The 18,923-nt window shown below is 48.6% G+C and overlaps 1 protein-coding gene across 1 annotated transcript in view; it reads right to left on the reverse strand.

The window, feature by feature from the left end:
* Positions 1-5,862: 5,862 nt before the first annotated feature.
* The window catches only part of LOC139057608 (uncharacterized), a 32,082-nt gene continuing 19,021 nt past the window's right edge, over positions 5,863-18,923 (reverse strand). The window contains exon 4 of the mRNA XM_070536137.1: positions 5,863-6,291. Within this exon, the coding sequence (XP_070392238.1) occupies positions 6,034-6,291 (258 nt within the window). The 3' untranslated portion in view covers positions 5,863-6,033. The remainder of the gene's footprint in view (positions 6,292-18,923) is intronic.

Here is an 18,923-nt window from a genome sequence, read left to right on the forward strand (position 1 = left end):
GCGGCGGTGGAAACGTCAGAGACACAACAGAAAGCTGGCCAAGCGCATAGCAGTCTTGAACAAACAGATCGCCGAGTACGCAGCCAAACTATGTAACGAAAATTGGCTGAAGACCTGCGACGGCCTACAGGGCAAGCTCTCGACGTGGAAGACGTGGTGTCTCTTGAGGCATCTGATCGACCCGCTGAGTAGCAAAACTGCGACCAATCGCAACCTCACCAAAGTACTGAACACGTACAAGGCAGACGGTTGCAGGCTCCTGGAAGACCTGAAGGCCAAGTACCTAAAGACAGAGAAGGGCCAGTACGCGGTGCCCGAGAGGTACGAAGGACCCGACAACGAAGAACTGGACCGGCCGTTTACCATGATGGAGCTGTGGACAGCTATAGATGACAGTAACAAGAGAAGTGCACCCGGCAGGGACGCCATAACTTACAAATTACTCGGTAACATGAGCGGTACAGCGGCCCGCGGCCTCCTAGAGCACATTAACGAAGCCTGGGAGAGCTCGCAGTTGCCGAAGGAATGGAAGGACGCCGAGGTCCGCTTCATTCCAAAGCCCGGCAAAGCCCTCACGATAGACAACATGCGGCCCATCTCCCTCACATCCTGCGTGGGGAAGGTGATGGAGCGCATGGTCCTTCGCCGGTTGCAAAAGCACCTCAAAGAAACGGATCAGATGCCAGAAACGATGTATGGCTTCAGGCAAGATCTCAGCACCCAAGGCGTAATGATACAACTTCACGAACTGCTCGTCAAGCCGGCAACGAGGCATGCGCCGCGCGGGATACTCTCCCTCGACCTGAAGGGAGCGTTTGACAACGTGTCCCACTCGAGCGTGTTGCAGAATCTAAACAAAACCCGGTGTGGCAGAAAGACATTCGGCTACATAAAAGATTTTCTGTCAAACCGAACGGCGACCATCAGGATAGGGGAGGAGAAGTCGGACCCTGTCGAGCTCGGCGATAGGGGCACCCCTCAGGGATCGGTCTTGTCGCCCCTGCTCTTCAATCTGGCCCTGCTGCCCCTGCCCGGTCTACTCAAGCAAATCGAAGGCGTGGACCACGCGTTCTACGCCGACGATATTACGCTGTGGACGGCCCGAGCCGGATCCGATGCCTGGATGGAGGAAGTCTTGCAGCGGGCGGCAACGACCGTGCACGAGTACGCAAAGTCGTGCGGACTGAGCTGCGCTCCCCAGAAATCAGAGCTGCTCATGATCCAACCGGGAAAAACCAAGAAGGAGCTGCCGCCGAACGTGATTATCACGATCGCCGGAACGACCATCAAGCCAACACAGCAGATTAGGATTCTCGGCCTACTACTTCAGAGCGACGGAAAGGCACAGGCAGCCATCACAAAGATCAAGACTACATCCGAACAGATACTTGGTATGATTCGGAGGGTATCAAACAGAAACCGAGGCCTTAAAGAGGACGATGCCATGCGCCTGGTACGCGCGTTCGTCGTGTCGCGGGTTACCTACTCCGCCCCGTATCTCCAGCTGACGAAGGCGAATAGGGACACCCTAAACACGATGCTTCGTAAGGCAACGAAACAAGCACTGGGCATACCCATATACTCATCCACGCAAAAACTGCTAGACATGGGGGCCCACAACACGGTGGAGGAGCTCATCGAAGCCCACCTCTCTAATCAGAGAATCCGGCTCAGTCACACGGAACACGGACGAGCCGTCCTACGCAAGATAGGATGGCAGATCGAGCCAGTACCCATCAAGACGGCCCTTCCAGAAGACTGGAAAATGATAATTCAGACAAAACCCCTTCCCCGGAACATGACGCCGGGCAAGGACGATGAGAGGCGCGCCGCGCGAGCCAAAGCCCTAGCCCGTAAGCTAGAAGAGAACCCCAGGGTCCTCTACGCGGACGCCTCGCTCCGAAAACACAGTGACCGTGCAACCGTGGTGGTTACTTCAAAGGAGAGGCTGATCGTCAGCGCGTCCCTGAAGACAACAGACCCCGCAGTTGCCGAAGAAGCGGCCGTAGCCCTCGCACTCGCACAGCCGAGCGTGGGCACCGTAGTCACCGACTCAAAGACAGCCTACAGAAGCTTCCGCAGGGGGGTAATCTCCTCCGCGACCCGAGCCATTCTAGCCAAGCACAAGTCTCCGGGAAGAGCCATAGAGCTCATGTGGGTCCCGGCTCACTCGCAGGTAGCAGGCAACATCATCGCCGACTACCATGCCCGAGAAATGTCAATCCGGACCGAGCACGAGCCGGAAGAGCTACTGCACCCGGTTACCAGCTTTCGCGACATTACCCGGATGTACCGAGAAGAAAGGTGCAGGCTGCCAGAACCGCACCCCAAACTCACCAGGCAACAACAGACGATCCTGCGTCGAGCGCAGGCGGGATCGCTTGCGCATCCCGTACTGATGAACCGCATGTACCCTGCGGAATACGATATGCTCTGTCCTTTTTGCAGAAGAGAAAAGGGCACCCTGCCGCACGTCTTGGCAGAGTGCACAAAACTCAAGACCCCCCCTCCTCCCCTTCCCACCAACACCCCCAATCCCCAACCCCTTGAGCGATGGGAGACCTTGTTATCCAGCCCCGCCCTACCGATTCAGCTCGCACTGACGGACAGGGGCCAGGAGCTGCTGGAAACATATGGGTCCCGTAACTAGGGAACCACCCCGTCTGGTGCCTGCGTGCACCACCGATTTATTTCGGGCCCAGTGAATGTTGCTTCATCATCATCCAATGAGGCAGCTGTGTTCACATTCATGTGATTTTCCGGCATATGTAGCGTGCTTAAAGTGAACTTTTTCATCTCAAACTTCACCTAAAGAAAATGACGCGTGAGACATATAAAGCCCTCGTTGGCACTCGTAAAATCGCTCATAAAAGCGAGAGTGCTTGTTCCGTGTTCAAGTGCTTTTCGCAGCTGGTGTGGTACCTTTGCTCTTGTTTCGTCGTTCAGGCGTTGGACGAGCACACACGACTGTTTTGCTCGAGATGGCAGGCTGTAGTACGGTGAAGCTGCTTTCATCAGTGCTTTGAACCCCCTGTTTTCTACAAAGCTATAAGGGGGAAGATCTAGGGCGACCATTTCCGCCCCTTTCTGGTTAAGTGCATTTTCTTTCTTCTCAGACAATGACTGCTGTCTCTGCTGTAGTATATGGTCCAGTGTTGGTTGATTCTTCAACGGCGCGTTTGCAGCGGCGTCTTTTTTGTGCTCTTCCGTCAACAAAGGGTGCTGTTTCGTGTGTTTTTGAAGAGAAGCAGTCGTTCCTGTCGGCGTTTGAAGAACACGTTTGCACTACTTGCACCGAGCTGTCGACGGCGAGAGGCTTGTGTGTTACCTCTATGGTAGATTTCTTCCGGCTTTCTTTTCTTGCTTTCGTGGTGATTCGTCATCCGCAGTTGATGCCATTCTTGGAGAACACGGTTGAGCGAGGGCTGTATCAGCACTGAGATAGCTGCAAATAGCAGAGCGGCGAAGTAAGCGTGCTTTGCGTTTGCCTCAAAGAGCAGCAGCGCTTAACGTAGAAAAGAGCCGGCGACCACCTTAGAAAAGCGGGAACACAAGGCGGGAGTTGTCGGTTTCAATACCACGTTTTCCTCAGACCTATATTTTTATCTTTTTAATTTTCAAACATCTAAAAATTGTCCACGTAGCATTTTAGAGATGCATATTTTATCGCGGATGCTTACACAACACGAAAGTACATCATATATCGTTGTGGAAGAGCCCTCTAATAAAGCTTGCTAAAAAAGAAACCGAAACTGATCATGTCTCACGGGCGTGATGCAGATAGACTGAAACAGAGCATACAGATAATGAGCGGATCATGCGAAGTTGTAAGTGAATAAACATGTTCTTAGCAGAGTGGGGAGCAAGCATGTAATTCATTAATTGCTCATTTAGTCGCAGTCTGTCCGAATATTTGTCGTTTCTACCGTTATTCGGCCGTCCTCGAATATTCGGGAATTTCCGAATATGCATTAGTCGAATCGAATACGCTTCGAATATGGAAAATATTCGATTCGTATTCGAAATTTCGAATATTCGCACACCCCTATAAATAAATAAATAAATAAATAAATGGTGGCAAGCATGTGTCTCCGTCACTAGAAGACGACTGTATGGGCATGTTGCGACTGATGTAAAGTGTGGCATGTTTCATACAGAAGTGACAGCCTGTGTAACAGCCACCCTCAGCATGATACCTCTAAGCATATCTTCCTCAGCCCTAGTTAGGAGACTTGGGGTGGGGTGGGAGAGAGCAGACACATGGGGTGGGGGGAAAGGGGGTATTAGCGTGTGGGTCCCACCAGAGTCCCATCCGGTTTTACACACACGGCGAATTGCTGGAGTATCTCGAATGGGAGGGCTCTGTGCCTGCAGCAATATTGTAATGGTTCGAAGCATGTCCTTCAATCCAGTGTTACGTGACCCAGGTACGTGTATTGCGATTCATTGCGTGTATCGTGTCAGTGCTCGAACACAATGAAAATAACAAGACAGTGAGACTACAAGACAACGCAGCTGGTCTTGTGGTTCCGCCCGTGTTAAGCCTATTCGACGTCTTGAAGACGTTGTAGACGTGAATATCCCCAATGAGTCATTACCTCGGCGTGCAGTCGGAAGGCATTATCGAAGCGACGACTCACTGCCGTTATTCAGCCGGAAGTAAAGCTACAGCGCACTGATTCCTTTTCCATGCTTTTTTTTAATCTATGCATCACAGCACACGACAAGTTTCGCAACGGGTGAACCATGACCCAAAGTTATGATCGCTCCAGCATTGTTAGTGTCGCTGCGCAGTTGGCAGGAAAGTAAATGTGTAACATTCGAGGCCATACATCACTGGGCAGATTGAATGCTATTGTGGTGCTTACGTGCAGTAGCCGCTATCATGATGCGAGCTCTCAGAAACCCTAGTTCACAAATATTGGAAGCTGTCTGAGCAGTGTCTAAATATGCATTTTTTCCTGTTTGGTTAGCTTTACTTGACTCTCTTCTGGCTATTGTGATAAGTCGTCACATTGTACAGTTAGATTGAATCGTGATTTTTATTGTAGTTTAGAAATAATTTCTCGGCAGATTCTGTGTAAACAACAAAGAGCAAGAACTTATATCCGCTTCAAGCAGTCAGTGTATTAAAGCTCCACATTTATATAAAATTAGCGTAAGCCTGTCGGATGGAGTGGCCAGCGAAGCCATTTCTCCGTTCTGATCTATCTAGGCGGCAGCTCCAGAGAGAAAGGTTCCTTATGTTGAAAAATTCAAATTTGTACCTCGTAGTAACATTTAGGACTGAAAGCATGCCGTTACCTGGAATTATAACGCCAATTATGACATGTTCATCACAAAGACACACACAAAGAGAACGCCATGTAACAGCCGTTCGGCGTATTACCGAGTGACTGCCGTAGGAAAACTTTCTTCGCTGGTCCCATTTTAAAGGATGACCAACTCTAATTCAATTAATCTTTTTTACCTAGGAAACTTTTAAAATTTCATTTCGAAAGTGCTCTATGGCATCGAGAACCTTGCTGGACACTGGCATCTGAACAAGCCTGTTAACAAAATTGTTTATACTCTTGGGTTTTATTAGATAAGACCACGATACAATTCGACGACACGTCGTCGTGGGAGACTGAATAATTTCAACCACCTGAGGGTCTTTATTGTGCGTTAAGCCTAACTACGCTAACAATATTGCATTCCTCTCTTAAGTCCTTCCAGAACCTAAACTTTCGCAAGGTAGGTCTCACATTTTTCTGCAAACTTCATTGACTCCGAACCTGAGAAAATTATCCATCTGAACCGTCCTGTTGTGGAATCCGTAGTTTTGCAAAAGGAAAGAACGCATTCTTCTAAACCCACGACTACCTTTTCTATAAAAACATGTTTATTGACCAATTTCACGTTCCATTTGCCTAAAAGGGAACAGTCGTCAACTCGTAAAAAGGTGAGCGCTGACTTCAGCCTGGTTAACAGTTGCTAAAAAGCTTTTACGGCCAAGCAGAGCCGCACTATTGGTCTCGGTTCCTCTGCAGGTCATTGCTCTTGCTGCAGGAAGTCGGTGCTGTTCGCCCGCTTTCGCTTGTTGGAACGCTCCATGGCAGCAGCTGCGTTCTCGCTCTTCGGATCCTCCTCTTCGTCGTCCAGAATGTCACCGACCTTGAGGTAGGAGCGGAGGTAATCCAACATGTCGGCACCAAGTTTGTCGAGCTGGCGTACCTTCTTGCCGTTTGCCCCAGTAGGCGGCGCATTGCAGATGAGCTGTTCTTTGACAATGCCAGACAGCTGCCAGAACTGCATGAAAAAAATACATCTATGGCAAATCAGTTTTGCGGAAACCTGCAATGTCACTGAAGGTTCAAGAGGGAAGGAAGGAAGGAAAGGGAAAATTCGCGCGCGCTCACGCACGCACGCACACGCACACACAAGCGGAAAGTAAATGGGTCAAAGCCTGCCGCATGATGTACTCCTGGTCTAGTCAAATCTATTATTCAAATTGGAATAATCAAATAAGTTGTTGGCTGCAATGAGTGGGCGGTGACAAACGGAAGCAAAGCGAGGTTTTCCAAGGCATGCAGCCATGGATTATTGAGCGAAAAGAGACGAATAGCCTTGGTTTGTCGACGGCCTGCATTTGGCCATTGTGCACCTTGGTTATCGCGTCATGCGCGCCGATACTAGCAGGTATGTGTGCAGCTGCTATTCCTTTTGTACCTGGTAGCACGGTAGATGGGAGTTGATCTTCGTCAGAGTCACGTTATTAATAATTTTGTATGAATAACATGCGTGTTGGTTTTACAGCCCGCGTTCATAGAAAGCCATCATGCCTTATGCTTTTAGGACATTAGAAACTAGCAAAGACAAATCTCCGCCCTCTGCCTAAAATAAGCAATCTTAGAGCTATCCCTACACAATGCAGCGCAGTTTTGACAAAGAATTGGCGATGATTTTTAGAGCCGGATACCCAGGCTAAGCCTTGAAAGCGGTCCATCAGATCCTCCCGAAGAAGGTGAACGACCCTAGACGAAAATGAAAACATGCAGATTCCACGCACTATGGGAATCGATGTAATCGATGTTGGTGTGCTGCTCTGTTAATTGACTGAATTTGGCTTTGATTTCGACGGCATGCAGCAGTGATTAGGTGTTAAAAGAAGCTTTGCATGCACCACTTGCGTTTGTCTAAATTGCGCACACAGCACACAGCGAGACGTGTTTGCTCGAGACGTTGCTGCGGGCCGCTGTCCGTAGCCTGCGAGAAGGTTGGCACTGCCACTCACACGCACGGCGTATTGCATGGTGGATGAGACAGAGAAATCCTTTTACTTAAGCCTTAGGAGCAATAGCTGCTGCAACGTCCCTTGACCGACGGACCAGCACCCGCTGGCCACCCGTGCTCCGTTACGTATCAGGCATCTCCCCCCCCTCCCCCACCCAGGTGTTGCAGGGTAACGGCACCGCGGATAAAGTGTGTATTTGCTGGATCACCACTTACGTGCCGTCATTTTCAGGCCGCGGTGCTTTAATGCGGCTTTGCGTTTGCGCACAAAGACCCTGCTTCAGTTGACCGCGTGGACGAACTTCCATGGTGCTTATTTTTCAGAATTAGCAGAAACGTGCCATACCATACCTTGGATTATTATTATTATTATTATTATTATTATTATTATTATTATTATTATTATTATTATTATTATTATTATTATTATTATTATTGAAGTGTGGTGAAAGAGAAGATGCCGGATAACATCCGAGGGAACCGGGAGGCAAAGGAGAAGAAGAAACAAGTAAGAACTGGCGACATGACGCTAATTTGACCTATTTGACATGTGTAGGCTGATTGGAAATTTCGGCGCAGCCGACAAGGGAACGAAGATGTAAGCGTTTTTTTTTCCTGGAGAGGTACAACGATCCAGTTGTATTCAAAGGCTGCTATCTCCACGATTATTCTCCGGTCGACCTAACCGTGGACACAACGGGTAAGCTCCTGGATCTTGTTCTGGATCGAGCTCCTGTGTCGACCGAAGAGCTTGTTTAACGAGGCTCAGCGAAGGTGAATATCCCATTGGCCCTTTTTACTCAGGTGGTACTCGGACGACCATTCGGTCGTGCAGCATCGTATGACCGCAAATCATCAATTCTACAAGCCATACGCATCCAACAAGAACATTTTTCGCAACAGAGCGCAGTGGCGGATGTTCGCCTGTCTGCTTTAAGCTACAAGAGAAACCATCTACTTGCAATGTTAACGCCAGAAACTTTTGACGTGTCTTCAAATAACCTAGAAAGATGAATGAATTTTTATGAGACCGTAGCGAAATACATTGGGTAGATTTCTGACCAAGACCCGGTCTTAAACATGCGACAATATCTGAGTGGTGTAGCCAGAATGCTGCATTAGTTGCCCTACATAGAGCTTGTTTGCGAACCTTGGTGCATGTGGAAAGAGTTTTTTTTTTTGTCAGCATTCCGAAGAAATAACGTGCAGCGATAAGACCAGGCACTGTTTCAACGTTTTAGGTGCGGTTCCTCGCTTGGCCACTTTCTTGAGAAGCAGTGACTGCTTCGACTTGCTGAACCAGATTTGCAATCACGATCCGCCTTAACGCTTGTATTTCACGGTCTCCCAAAAGATTTGCAACTACATGCACAAAGAAAAGGGCCGAAAACTACCGAAGCACTGCTAGAGCTGCTGCAAGTATTCCCTCATCTGTGGTGTTAGAGGAGCTGTAATACGCGGCAAGCTCCCCACGGACAGTCAGATTCTCAGTCCAGCAAATGTAAGGTAGCCACTAATTAAATATAGTGCAAATATTAGACTTCGTGCGATCGACTCAGGACCTGGTGACGCCTTGCACTCATGGACACTGTTCGAACGGAGACAATTGACAAAAAAGTCTCAGTGTGTTCCATGGACACGAAGCGAGACCACGTTACTAATTTCTTCAAGTTTACTTGACATATAGCTCAATGTGAATGCACATAACCTGCGATCTCTTCAGTATCAATACTCAGAGAAGCGGAGCAAGTGCAGAAGACAGATGCAAAGACAGATCGGTCCTTGTTCCACGTTATGACAGTTGTGAAGAGGAGCACGGCGAACGGACAAGCTTAAGGCTAAATTATCAGTCGACGCACGCGAAAATTCTTGCCTTGATGATGGAAGGTGTCTTGTGCGACTTTCTTCTCGTCTTCTCTCTCGTCATTACGGAGTTGGCTTTACGCATCCTGTTCCTCCTGCCTACCGTTCTGCCTCCCTCTCGGCCATTGCGCGTGACTGAAAATGTAAGCGCTGAAGCTTTTGCAATGCTTTTGTGAGGGGCACTTGCGTAATTACATCGTTGTGTCGACGGAGAAAGAATTCGAGAGAGCATTGTGGCATTGGCGACAGACTTGCGTAGGGGATAGTGGCGACGCCCCCGAAGTTCATTGGACAGATTTCCCACGTTCTTGCTATGCATACATTATGCACGTTATCAAGCATCTCCCTACGCGGCGTGCAAAACAACAGCAGTAGCATCGAATAAGCCAAAGGAAAAGACAAAGAAAGATTTGTTTTAAGAAAAACTGTCTCGGCCCAGAAGCAGATAGAGCCCTGAATAGTGCCTTATGTCCTCCATATGTCCCACAATGTGAAGAAGGTAGCCAACATGTATGGCGCTCCAGTCATGTTTTTGGCGCCACGTAAACTCGCGCGCTCTTAACGCGGGAATGTTAAGGGCCACGTGTCGCAGAAAATCTGGCGTCGCGTGTTTGGCGTCCCTGCGACAAAACGAATTTCGAACTTGAAAGAGCGTAGGTTAGGGCGTGTTGGTTCATAACTGAGGTTTTTTAGCGCACGAAAAGGGACGCAGGACAGTGGCAAGACGGGGAGACAGCGCTAACTTCCAACAATTGTTTTATTCCACGAAGCGGTACATATATATAGGGAACAGACACCACCGTACGCATGCGCATATGTACTGATTTTTTTGTAAGATGAGACAGCAACAAGACACGTGTAGGATTATATCGAAGATGAAAAATGACTGTGCATAGCCCCGGCAAAAATTTATTTTGTAATTGCAAGATTAAAATGTCATCTCCATCAGGCCCCCCTCTGTGTCACGTTTAAAAATTGACTTCATTTTTTGAAAGATCAATTGAAGGTGCGCTAACACAAGCGCTCCCCAACCTTCTGATCTTCGCCGCTTCAATTATCTCACGTGTTGTTTGCGTCGGGCTTCTTCCTATCGCCGTGCACTGTTTATAAATGGTGCTGCATCCATGTTTTCTGCAGTGAATAGCCAGATGCCCCACTCCTCGAGTTCGCACATTATTCGCGTGTTCACGCAACCTGTCAATTACACACCTTCCCCTTTGGCGGATGTATTTTTTGCCGCACGACAGGGGTGGTTCATACACGATATTGTTTTCACAAGGAACGTGACATTCCTTGTGATTTGTCCGGCAACTGGGCTTCTCAGAACCATAGTAGCTAGCGTTGCACAAGTTGGACAGCTTGATTGGTGCTGAAAAGATGACGCTTACCATTTGCGTTATTGCCAATCTCCTTCAGTGTGTGCGAAATATCGTGGATGTACGGTATTGTCACGTGGTAGTGACGGTGAAGAAAGAACACAGTAGCAGTACTGTGAAAGACAAAACTAGCTTTTATTGGGCGAACCTGTGCTCACACAACAGGCTACACCTAAAGCACAACGATAGCGGCGAACACAGTCGGCGATCATCGAAAATCTGATCAGCGGGTCAAGCGCGTCGGCTTTGATAGAGCAGTCGTCGAACGTTCCAGACTAATCGTTCGGACACGCATGCCTTCCACAAAGTTCTACACCATTCGCGTTACGCGATGAAATCAGATAGCATAAGGTTCGGCGACAACAGACAGCCGGGTAGAAGCATCGATAACTTTCCAGAGACGTCGGATACATGCAGGCGCGTCCCTTGCTGTGCGCTTACAGTTAAGCCTTGAAACGTGGTCGCCCGATAAAGATAAGTACACGTGTCAGTATGATTGCGCGCTTCTGCTTCATTCCCGCATTTTCCGGTAAAGTGCACCGCTCATCCTATCGCCCGCGATTTGTGGTCTTAAGGATACTTTTTGCCACAGCTGTGATGATATGCTGCAGAAAACCGGCCTGTTTGAAGCGATTCACTTGCGCCAGAAAGCTAGACATACACTTGTGAGGACATACATGAGCGGCGAAGCGCATTCATTAAGGTTGACATTGCGATGCCCCTCTTAACTTTGAGTGGCCCGATGAAAATGGCAGTAGCGGCTTGTTCGCCCTTGGTTCATATGCCCAGCACACCTGGTGTCCTTCAAAAAACATTGTAATATCGAGGAATCGCAAAGTACTATCCGGTGGCGTTTCATGTGTAACAGTGAGCGGTTGTAACCACTTGTTGAAAAGAGCTAGCACTTGCGTGACTTCAAGACAAACCTCCCCGCTAGGATTTGGATCCAGAAGCACAAGGTAGCCGTCAACGTACCTATGCACCTCTTTTTAGATTTGCATTTTCTAATCTGGCATCCAGTATCCTGTTTACACGGGCAAGATAAAGGTCACTTAAAATGGGCGTAATACAGGAACCAATGGAAATTCATTGTTTTGGAAGATAAACACTTCAATCCCACTTGGAGAACGTCGAGCGAAGATACATGGATAATAGTTCAAGAAAGCTCTGTGTAGTACGAGAGTATGCGTGCCCTGCAAAAGGCGGCTTCGATGACGCTGATGAGTATGGAACGATGCAACGTATAACATAGAACAGAGCCCGATGTACTAGAAATGTAACTTGAAAGAGTGTAGGTAAGGGCGTGTTGGTTCATAACTGATGTTTTTTGGTGCACGAAGAGGGACGCAGGACAGTGGGAAGACGCGGAAACAGCGCTAACTTCCAACAGTTGTTTTATTCCACGAAGCGGTACACATATATATGGGGAACAGACACCACCGTACGCATGCGCATATGTACTGATTTTTTGTAAGATGACCTGAGGTAAGGCACCACCGTACGCATGCGTACGGTGGTGCCTGTTTTCTATATATATATATATATATGTGTACCGCTTCGTGGAATAAAACAAATGGTTGGAAGTTAGCGCTGTGTCCGCGTCTTGCCACTGTCCTGCGTCTCTTTTCGTGCGCTAAAAAACATCAATTATGAACCAACACGCCCTAACCTACGCTCTTGCAAGTTACATTTCTAGTACATCAGGCTCTGTTCTATGTTCTACGTTGCACCCCTCCATACTCATCACCATCATCGCAGCGGCCTTTTGCAGGGCACGCATGCTCTCCTACTGTCTACGGCTCGACCAGATGCCGCCGGACGTGCAACGCTTCTGCGGGGACCTTGAACCCTCGCGAGGACATGGACGAAGAATTTGCAAGATTCTGAGGTCAGAATGCCTCAGGCAAGGTCGGCTTTACAGGGACTTGCTACATGCAAGAGTGTTCCTTCAGGAAAATCAACCTGCAGCAAAAAGGAAGAAGTGGCGAGAGTACTCAACAACAATTGACGACAGTGTGGAAACCCTCTGGAGACCTCTGCTCAGGCTGCTACGGGCTAAACAGAATCAACAGAAAAAGAATCAAGGGAACCGGAACAACGCAGTCCACATCGAGGGAGACATACAGTAGCCTGGGTATGTGAAAGACACCCTGAAGCTAGGACCAAAATTTGCTGTTGAACCTAAACTGTCTGCTCCTGAACTCTTAACCTTGGTTAGAGATGTTTCAAAATGTGCTGATGGAAATGAAGCAGGAATGTGTATCTCAGCAGGTGTGGATGTTGTGTCGCGAGCTAAGCCATCCAGGGCAGCCGTGCCCTTAAAACGTGTGAAACAGTTCCTTTGTGAAAATAGCCTGGCACTGCTTCCTGTAGATAAAGAAGGTGGTTTTGTGGTCATCCAGCATAATTCGTTGAAACAGAAGGCAGATGAGGCTTTGCATTCCGTGTTTCATGGCAGGCGTGATGTCTCACTTGCGAAAGTGAAACCAGAAGCTAAGAAGCTTTGTCAGAAATTAAACCTGAGTAAACTGGTCCACGAAATAGAAAGTAAAAAATCTGGGATCCTTGAAAAGTTTTTTTTTTAATCAAAACCCATAAACGAGAATGGCCACTGCGTATTATTGTGTCAGAAGGTGGAACTTGGCAGAGGTCCATAGGTCTTTTTCTTCAACGCAAGTTGAAATTGCTACCAGTGAATGATCCTTTTCTAACGAAGAACTCAGAGGAAGTAATAGTTTACCTGAAGACGCATGTAGGCAGTAATTTGAAAGCTTTCTGTATAGATGTAAAAGATCTATATTATTCACTGCCACATAATGAGTTATTAGTATGTGTTCAAGAGGCTATTGATGCTTACGATGAGCTGAAGTTTGTAAACATCATTTGCATATCTACACAGCGTTTTCTTGAACTATTATCTGTGTATCTGCGCTCGACGTTCTCCAAATGGGATGGAAGTGTTTATCTTCCAAAACAAAGAATTTGCAATGGTTGCTGTATTGCGCCAATTTTAAGTGACCTTTATCTTGCACGTGTAAACAGGATACTGGATGCCAAATTAGAAAATACAAATCTAAAAAGAGGTGCATAGGTACGTTGACTACCTTGTGCTTCTCGATCCAAATCCTAGCGGGAAGGTTTGTCTTGAAGTCACGCAAATGCTAGCTCTTCTCAACCAGTGGTTACAACCGCTCACTGTTACACATGAACCGCCACCGGATAGTACTTTGTGATTCCTCGATATTACAATGGTTTTTGAAGGACACCAGGTGTGCTGGGCATATGAACCAAGGGCGAACAAGCCGCTACTGCCATTTTCATCGAGCCACTCAAAGTTAGTTAAGAGGGGCATCGCAAAGCCAAGCTTAATGAATGCGCTTCGCCACTCATGTCCTCACAAGTGTATGTCTAGCTTTCTGGCGCAAGAGAATCGCTTGAAACAGGCCGGTTTTCCGCAGCATATCATCACAGCTGTGGCCGAAAGTCTCCTTAAGACCACGAAACACGGGCGATAGGATGAGCGGTGTACTTCACCGGAAAATGCGGGAGTGAAGCAGAAACGCGCAATCATACCATACATCCCCGATATCCCGCACAGACTGAAGAAGATTGGCAATAACGCAAATGTAAGCGTCATCTTTTCAGCGCCAATCAAGCTGTCCAAATTGTGCAAGGCTAGCTACTGTGGTTCTGAGAAGCCCAGTTGCCGGACAAATCACAAGGAATGTCAGGTTCCTTGTGAGAACAATATCGTGTATGAACTACCCCTGTCGTGCGGCAAAAAATACATCGGCCAAATGGGAAGGTGTGTAAATGGTAGGTTGCATGAACACGCAAATAATGTGCGAACTAGAGGAGTGGGGCATCTGGCTATTCACTGCAGAAAACATGGATGCAGCCCCATTTATAAAGAGTGCACGGCGATAGGAAGAAGCCCGATGCAAACAACACGTGAGATAATTGAAGCGGCGAAGATCGCTAGATTGGGGAGCGCTTGTGTTAGCGCGCCTTCAATTGATCTTTAAAAAAAGAAGTCGATTTTTTAAACGTGACACAGAGGGTGGCCTTATGGAGATGACAATTTAATCTTGCAATCACCAAAAAAAAATGTTTGGGCTATGCACGGTCGTTTTTCATCTTCGAAATCATCCTACATGTGTCTCGTTGCTGTCTCATCTTACAAAAAATTAGTACATATGCGCATGCATACGGTGGTGTGTGTTCACTAATAATATATATATATATATATATATATATATATATATATATATATATATATGTATATATATGTGTATATATATATATATATATTGTGGGTGTGTGTATGTGGGTTCCTACCTTCTCGTTTATTACTTAACGAGCTTCATGTACTGGTACCGCTTCATGGCATAAAACAATTGTTGGAAGTTAGCGCTGTGCCCGCGTGTTGCCACTGTCTTGCGCCCCTTTTCGTGCGCTAAAAAACCTCAGAACTTCGAACCACGCATACCCAACAACGCAGGCCTTCCATGTGGCGCAAGGAAATTACTGAAGTAATTATACTTGGCAACAGAAAATATGTAGAAAAATCGTAAACTACAACTTGCACACAACCTACAGACAGATAGCATGGAATTGTAATTTTAATATACAAAAAAACATAATTCTGTTATGCGAACACTAAAAAAGAACAAGTCCACTTTCCAGCGTTTGTACCACCCACAGAAGGGCCATGGCCTCCCAGATTTGCGCACGAAGATCTCAAAGGCCATAAAGCAGCGCTGCCGGTTCCTTGCAGCACCTGCAGATAGCGCTGGCCTCCGCCGCATCGAGGCCGACGCAAGGGGCGCGTTTGTACCAGAAAGATCGCCTTCATGCATAGCGTTCGACGCCAGCGTTTCCCGGTAAACATTACAGTTTACATAAGCAGTGTTGTGCCATTACCACAAGCCCGGATTCCGAATCTGCAAGATGCAGAATCTATCCTGCGAGCGCCATAATTCTCCCTTCACAAGTCAAGATGCTGCGCCTTCGTGCGGGAGAAGCCTCGGCGGAGCAGCGTGTTTTGACGTGTCCGCGTGTGCCCGACGGCCCGGCGCCGCACCTCCCTTGCCTGGAGGTCACCGCGCGCGCGAACTTTGAACCGAGTGGCCAGCGCGGTCGCTGGTTGGACCCCTCGGACGACCGTCGTGTGCTGACTTTGTATTGGGCCGGTTGAGTGACAATGGGCCTCGGGGATTATAAAAGCAGAGACACGCCGCTCGAAAACAGGATCCGCCGACCCCACCTGGAGAGAGGGTCGCTCCCGACTGGGGTGAGATGTGTCACGCGTTTTCGCCGGACGCCGTCGTGCGAGAACAGTCGCGTTTGTGTGAGCTCTCGGCCCCAGTGCCGATCCGTTTATGTCCTGTATGATAACCTGTATATAATGTATAAAGTCCCTTTTGTTATTCTCATCGACGCCAGGCTCGGAGTCTTCGCTACCAACGCTCTGTCACGAAACGGGTGAAGAGCGCTACGGGACCACAAAGCCGTAATCGTGGTGCAGCGGTTGAAGTTCGTAATACTGGTGGCACCGGTGGGAGTCCGTAACACTGGATGGCAGCTACGGGATTGACCGGCATCAGCTACCTCGGCGCGGTGAGTGCCTGAAGTTTACCTCAAACACCAGACTTTCTCTGACACAGGTTATAGTAGCTTAGGGAAGGATTTGGTGTTGCATTGTGATAACCTTGAGTGTTTCAAGCCTAGTAAGAGTGTTTTGAAAACCAGGGGATGCTGAGGGGGTAAACAGGGCAGTGTGTGAAATACTTGCATATGTCTTACTAGTAGCATTATAGTAGCGTACGGCAGGTATATTCAAAAAGGGTAAACAGCAGGAGGACAGTGTGCACGATGGAGAAGTACAAGGTGAAGGAACTTCTCGAAATTTGTGAGGAGTTGGGCATTGAGTTGGGCTCAACCAAAAGAAAGAATGCGATCCTTGAGGTCATGAGGACTGGGGACGTAACGGCTGAGGAAGCCGCTGAGGCCTGGGCGGATATCAAGGAACGTCGGGAAAGGGAGGAAAGGGAGAAGGAACGTTGCGAGCAGGAAAGGAGAGAACAGCAACGTCGCGAAGAGGAAAAGGAGGAAAGGAGAGAACAGCAACGTCGCGAGGAGGAAAAGGCGGAAAGGAGAGAGATTCGTGAGCACGAGCTTAAAATGAAAGAGTTGGAGACCCGAAATAGCTCGCCAGCGCCTAGTCTCACTTCTAACGTTCCAAGAATACGCGATCAACTTCCACCCTTTGTCGTCGGAGAGGATATGGCCAAATACCTCGTGAAATTTGAGCACGTCTGCGAACGGAATAGCATTGAGCGATCCCTTTGGGCACAGAATCTGTTAGCGTTGCTTCCTGGGGAGGCATCAGACGTAATAACTTGCTTATCGAAAGAGGCGTTTGAGAGCTACAGTGATGTGAAGGAAGCGCTACTGCGGAAGTACAAATTGTCGCCCGAAGCTTTCCGGCAGAGGTTCCGGTATGCAAAAAAGGGTAAGGAGCCGAATGTTGACTTCGCGTTTCGTCTAAAAGCCGACCTGGTGGAATGGCTGAAGGGCGAAGAGGTTTACGACGACCGCGACAAAATTGTCGAATGCATCGCGTTGGAGCAGTTCTACCGTTGCATTGATGAGGATGTCCGGCTCTGGCTGCAAGATAGGCTAAAGGATGTTAAGCTAAACAAGGCAGCAGAGTTAGCGGAAGAGTATTACACCCGCCGCAGCTTGCACAGCAAGGCAGTGCGCGTAGAAAAAGCTGATAGAAGAGATGGGTTTTCCGGGAAGCCCGACGAACGGAAGCAAATCACGCGTCGCGAGTTTCGGGACGACGAGTCCCTTCCCAAAGAAACTGTAAGGGATGGACAGAATGCATCTCAGAATGATGACGATGGTCCGAAACAGCGAAACGAAATGACGCGTTCTTTTGAAAAACGGAGACCGTTAACCTGCTACAATTGCAAAAAGCAAGGGCACATCGCTGCAAGCTGCCCAGAGAGAATTGCTTTTGCAACGATACAGGAAACTCACAAAAACATACGTCTATTGGAGCCCTATGTGCAGGAAATTAAGGTAAACGGCAAGAAGTGCCGAGCACTGCGGGACTCTGCAGCAACTATGGACGTTGTTCACCCGTCTTTCGTCTCCTCGAGTGATTTTACGGGAGAGTGCGTTAGGATACGGCAAGTGGCCGAGAAGGAGAGTGTCTGTTTACCGATCGCAACGGTTAGCATTGAAGGAGAATTTGGGAAACTTAACACCGAAGCCGCTGTGTCAGCCGCCCTCCCGGAGCAATTTTCCTACCTCTTCTCAAATAGCTCGGAGCAGCTGCTGAGGGATCAGGGCAAATCATTCTTTGCCGACGTGGCGTACATGGCCCCCACGCGATCCAAAGCGCGCCCGCTGTCGAGGGAACTTGACTTAGCGTCGGGAAGCGAAAGGCGGTGCGGCACACGGACCGATCACGGTAACTTGAGTGGCGAGCAGTCACGGGAGAGGCAGAGCTCGGACGCTGGCCTAGACGAGCGGGTCCTGGAGGTGAGTGGGAGTGACGCGTGCAGTGCTAGCCGCGATAGAGACGCGACGCCGCAATTAGGCGACGCGGGCTCCACACTCGCTCCGGTTTCCGCCAGCTGGCAGGAGCAGGCTGCAGTTGAAAGGGAAACTCGGATTCGCGAACAACAGGAAGATTGTTCACTAGCCGATCTGAGGAAGAGCGTCAAACGGGGAGTGGAAAAAAAGGGGGTTTCATTTGGCAAGGAATCTGGCTTATTGTACCGCCGCTACACGGATAAGCAGGGTCGCAAATATAAGCAGCTTCGGATTCCGCGAAAATATCGCCGGGAAAAATGAATGACCTCATTTGCTTCCTCAGTAGTATGTTTTCGGTCCAAAGCGATTTCAAGGGGACCATTCTATTTGTCATTATTATTGCTGATTATTAATTGTTTCTATTTTGGTGTGTTGTTAATTTGAAAACTGATTGTTTGAGCCTTGTGTGCTAGATCGTACACCTGCCTCTTGTTGCAGCGGGAGCAAAAGGGGATAGCGATTAATTAGGTTGATTTGAATTATGGCTTTGTCTGGTGTTTGACGGGAGACAGAGGGCACTTGTTCGTGTTGGGTGTTGCCTTTTGCCGGTCGGTTTTGCAAGCTGCAGAACGACCAAGCGGGACCAGTGGCGAGAAGCAAGGTCTTAGGAACGACCCGAGCGGAGCTGGTCAAGGTGCCTTGGCGACGACGTGGTGAGCAGAGCTCCTGTCCTGGCGAGTCGGACCTGGGCACGTGAGGTTACCTGGCGTCCCGACACTGGACGTGAACTTGGACGAGCCTGACGAACGTGCGCGCCTGGCATCCGAGCCACGTGGAGGCAGCTCGTCTTCCCGGCGCCTT

This window comes from Dermacentor albipictus, chromosome 3 (genome assembly GCF_038994185.2).
Source record: "Dermacentor albipictus isolate Rhodes 1998 colony chromosome 3, USDA_Dalb.pri_finalv2, whole genome shotgun sequence".
NCBI classification, from domain to species: domain Eukaryota; kingdom Metazoa; phylum Arthropoda; class Arachnida; order Ixodida; family Ixodidae; genus Dermacentor; species Dermacentor albipictus.